The 4,768-nt window shown below is 39.5% G+C and overlaps 1 protein-coding gene across 1 annotated transcript; it reads left to right on the forward strand.

Annotated features, from left to right (window-relative positions):
* Positions 1-223: 223 nt before the first annotated feature.
* Positions 224-2,045, forward strand: LOC137938329 (uncharacterized). Its single transcript, XM_068783306.1, has 6 exons — positions 224-496; positions 544-570; positions 664-969; positions 1,092-1,296; positions 1,397-1,650; positions 2,010-2,045. The coding sequence occupies exons 1-6, from the start codon at positions 224-226 to the stop codon at positions 2,043-2,045; spliced, it is 1,101 nt and encodes a 366-aa protein (XP_068639407.1).
* Positions 2,046-4,768: the final 2,723 nt, after the last annotated feature.

Genomic DNA, 4,768 nt, shown 5'->3' on the forward strand with positions numbered 1-4,768 from the left:
CTTATTTCAGCTGATAGCTGGCAGTACGACACACAAATTGCCAGTATATGAACACGAGTTAATCGGGTCGGCCAAAGCTATCCAACATTGGTGCTCGTCCTTATGGGGTTGCTCATTTCTTATTCGTACTGATCATTACAACCTTAAATATTTGCTGGAGCAGTGACTCACGACTTCTCCTCAACAACAATGGATTTGTAAATTGATGGGATTCAACTTTACTATGGAATACCGTGCAGACAGGTTAAACAAGGCAGCCAATGCCTTATCACGACGTTTGGAGACTCTGCCGCTTCTATATGCTATCAACCAGCCTCGTTTTATTCTTTTAGACTTGGTCAAGGAGGAAAATGCCAGCAATTCGGTTCTTCTCGATATGCACAAGCAATTTATAGAGGGGGCCATGGACTCTAGATGGACCATTCAGGATTCTCTTATTTATTACAAATTTTTGTTTCAGCCATCATCTCTGTATACCATGACAACACTCATGAAGGCATCCAGAAAACATTGCATCACATTCGAGTGGATTTCTATTGGCAGGCTATGAAGACCTCCATTGTAGCATATGTATGATCTTGTTTAGTGTGTCAATGTAACAAGGCCGAACACTTAAGTTCCACTGGTCTTCTACAACCTTTGGCACTTCCTACACAGGTGTAGGCCGATATTTCTATGGACTTCGTCGAAGGTCTTCCACAATCTTTGGGCAAGTCAATTTTATTTGTGGATGTGGATCGGTTCTCCATGTATGCTCACTTTATCCCCATGGCACACCCATATACAACATCCAAAGTGGCACATATATTTCTCAGGCATATTGTTCGTTTACATGGTATTCCCGAATCGATTGTCAGTGATCCTAATGATGTCTTTACCAGCACTTTTTGTCATGAATTGTTTCATCTATACGACACCAAGTTGAAGTTCTCATCATCCTATCATCCTCAAATAGACAGCCAAACAGAGGTAGTTAACCGCACTGTGGAAATGTATTTCCAATGTCTAGTGGCGATCGTCCTAAAAATTGGGTTCAATGGCTACCGTGGGTGGAATATTGTTACAACACTTCCTTCCACACCGCTTTATAGTCTACTCCCTTCAGCATTCTCTATGGCAGAGATCCTCCTTTGCTTCTCTCATATACTCTGGGCTCCACTCGTGTGGACTCTATTGATCAAGCACTCATTGAACGAGACCAGGTGTTAAAAAATATTTCAGATCGCCTCCTCAAATCACAAGTTCGTATGAAGGACTTCTACGACGAGGGACAACAGGATATCATATACAAAGAAGGTGACTATGTCTAGCTATGACTCCATCCTTACCACCAAAACTCACTAGCGGGCCCACACCATCCTTACCACTTTCTCTATTATTCCATGCATCGGGCCAGTCGCCTATCAATTGCAACTTCCCACAACGGCTAAACTCCATGATGTGTTCCATGTCTCCTTACTTAAACCCTTTAAGGGTCTACCTCCTTCGTTGATCCCGTCCCTTCCTCCGGTGGACAATGGATGGGTTATTCTTACTCCAGCTACGGTATTGTGTACCAATCGTATTAATAACCAGTGGGAGATTCTAGTACAATGGAAGGACACCGGACAAGAGGCTGCTACATGGGAACAACTGGCCAACTTCAAATTGGTCTACCCAACTTATGAGCTTGAGGACAAGCTCTTTCTCCAAAGAGGGGGGGGGGGGGGGGGGGGGGGGGGGGGGGTGTTGGGGGTTGCAGATGTTGAAGACTCAATAGCTCATCGAGTCACCCAAAGGAAGTGGCAATGACTCACTGAGTTAATTACTTTTAAATTTCATAATTTATATTGTTTTAAGTATATTTTTTTCATTAAGTATGTAAGGATCCAGGTCGCATGGGCAGAATTATCAATTAAAGCCCTAAAACTCTAGTGACGTCAAACCCTATTTAGAGGTAGAGAAATAGAAGAAGGTCAAGCATTGAATTAGATTAAATAGGGTTTGGAGTTCTCCTTGAAGAGCTCTAGGGTTTCGGAGGTCTCCTTGACGAGCTCCAGGTATAGTTTCTCTCTTGATTTGGGTTTATTCTCTTCCTTTTTGAATTCTGTTTGCATTGATTTTACAAAATTAAAGAGGAAAGGATTGTTGCTGTTTTCGAATTTTTTCTGAGTTCACTTAGAGGCTGTAGCCTCCCCTTCATTCACAGCAGCAACAGGGGCCTTCCCTCCTTCATTCCAAGCAAGGTTAGGGGTTTCCCCAATCCCCAACCCGAGAGTAACCTCTAAAGAGGTGCTTTAGCCTATACACGAACAAGGCAGGATTAGGAACACCTAATCCATCATACGTGAACATCAGTACCTGGCCAAGAGGGTCCTTAGCCTCTTAGAAGTGAGCAACCAAGGGTTCAACCCCTTACTGTCTACAAGCAGCAAAGGTTCTCAACCCTTACCATGAAAAACAAAGAAAGGAGACTCCTTTTCAGTCTTACCGAGAACACCAAAGAAAAGAGCCTTCTTTTCCTCCTTACCAAGAGCAGCAACTCTATGACAGTGCTGGATACACAAATCCCATGCCGAGTTACTCGATCCATGGCTAGGGACCATAACATGTACCTGCTCCTGATGAAAGAGTACTAAGTTAAACTATTGATTACATAATTACATGGCCTTCCACCTTTTTCATATGACCTTCTCATGTATACATTGACAACAACATTATGTCCATTGCTTACGACATGGTTTTTCTTCAGAAAAGCCTTTTCTAATTTCCATGTAAGAAGATCATCTATGGTATGGTTGTTTCCCAATTCCTAATAGTTCATGTGCCCTTAAGTCTATAGTGACAACATTTCCTTTGCCTTGTTTATTGTGAAGCTTTTTATGGTGACGTGGCCACAAAAAAAATCACATATTTTATAGCACCCTAATGTTTAGTGCCCTCTAAGAAGTAGACAAATTCGTTTGAACATATCATGCAACATTGGAATGTGAGTTTGATCTCATTTTAGCAAACTCAATTTCATCTATTTAACCCAATCAAAATGCCCAGTAAAGTATTAGATAGATAAACAATTCAACTCGATTAAAGAATTAGGATGTAAATTTCCAACATAGTTTCTTATCACATTTACAATAGCCTTGCAACCAGATTGATGACTGATTCTTAACTTTCGTAAGAAGAAGGGGGAATTTTTTTTAAAAAGAAAGAAATATAAGTGAAAAGCAGAAAAATATCAGTTTCATACATAAAGTGATACAAAATCTCTACAAATACTTTTCTCCAAAAAAAAATAAAGAATTAACTCTAGACAATGATGATAGAGATAGAGATAAAGATAGAGATAAAGACAACTGGTGATTGAATTAGAGACAGACTCAAATTGTAGCGATGAATGCTGCTTTCTATAAGTATTTCCAGCGACGACAAACTGGTTCTGATTAATCGATCAAACTCTGATACTGTGTAGAGTATAGGAATGAAGAATAATATTACCGTGATTATTACTGATTAAGTGTACACTACTTATAGAGTTACAACAGAGATAGTAAATGATTAGAAGTCTACAATTTGAGTATGTCTCTAATTCAATCACCAGTTGTCTTTATCTCTATTTCCATCAAGTGATACGTGTGTATGTAAATCCTATAAGGGAAAATAGGCAAAAATCAATGAATGTACTGAAATAGAAACAAGGAATAACAACCAATAAGATAGAAATGATCCAAACAATGCTTTAGTAACAAAGTTTTTTATTGTGAAAAAAGTAAAAGTGAAGTGACTTGGAAGATGATAATATATGAGTAACTAAAAAGGGTCCTCAATTATCATATAACTTCGAAGAGTAGAGCAAGAGGAACAAAATGATGAGGAATTGACAGACGATCAAGGCCTACGTCACTAACAACAAAATGTGTGACATTTTTCCGCTTCTTGTTTTAGACTTTCAAAAAAAAATTAATTACGAGTCCACATTTTACTAGCAAGGTATAACACCATTACACTAGGAAAGCCAATATGGACGAAATTTGCTTGAGAAACTGAGCCCGATCGTGCCATCAATTTCTTTAAAAAGAAAACTGCATGGTAGTCACGTAAAAAATTCAGGTGATGTTCTCTTGTGAACCGGATTCGCAACCTATACTATTCGTGCTTTCCCCCGAAACAACCTCGCTTCATGCAACACCGATTTAACATAGCTAACCAAATAAATTCCCCTCGAATAGAAGAAGCCCCATTCTTATTTCAAAGTCACGGTGCTCTGCGAATGAAGCAATAGAGCAATTGCAAAAGGACCAATATAACACCAAATGCACCAGGATAACAAGGAGAAACCATGAAACACCAAAATCAAAACAAAGAAGCAAATAAAAGAAGGCAGAACTAGAGTAGTTCAACTTGCATGATAACCAGTGACTGCGTTATCCAAGAAAGATGAAGACAATGTCTTCTTGAAACTTCTTCAACTGTAAAGAACGCTAAGAAATCGATTAGGTATATCAAACCAACTTACCACAACCCGAATCTCCAACAATCAATGTGACACGATTCTCTAAAATCTTCTCGACGATCTTATCTTTGAGCGACATTATGGTCAAATGAGATGAAAGAGATGGCTTGAAAGGAGAAGGAGAAGAAGACGAACTAGAAGAAGCAAAAAGGGCCATCATGCCTGAGGCAGAGGCTTCATTGCAGAGAAAGCTGGGAGTGTGAGGTTGCTTGCTGAATGATGCACTTTTAGTATCTCCTACCTTTCGCAATACAATGAGGAGCAAAAAAGAGGTAGAAA

The sequence above is a fragment of the Aristolochia californica genome, unplaced genomic scaffold, assembly GCF_029961685.1.
Source record: "Aristolochia californica isolate CCGP_79_NKW_82.1479 unplaced genomic scaffold, dmAriCali1.0.hap1 SCAF_8, whole genome shotgun sequence".
Taxonomy (NCBI): Eukaryota; Viridiplantae; Streptophyta; class Magnoliopsida; order Piperales; family Aristolochiaceae; genus Aristolochia; species Aristolochia californica.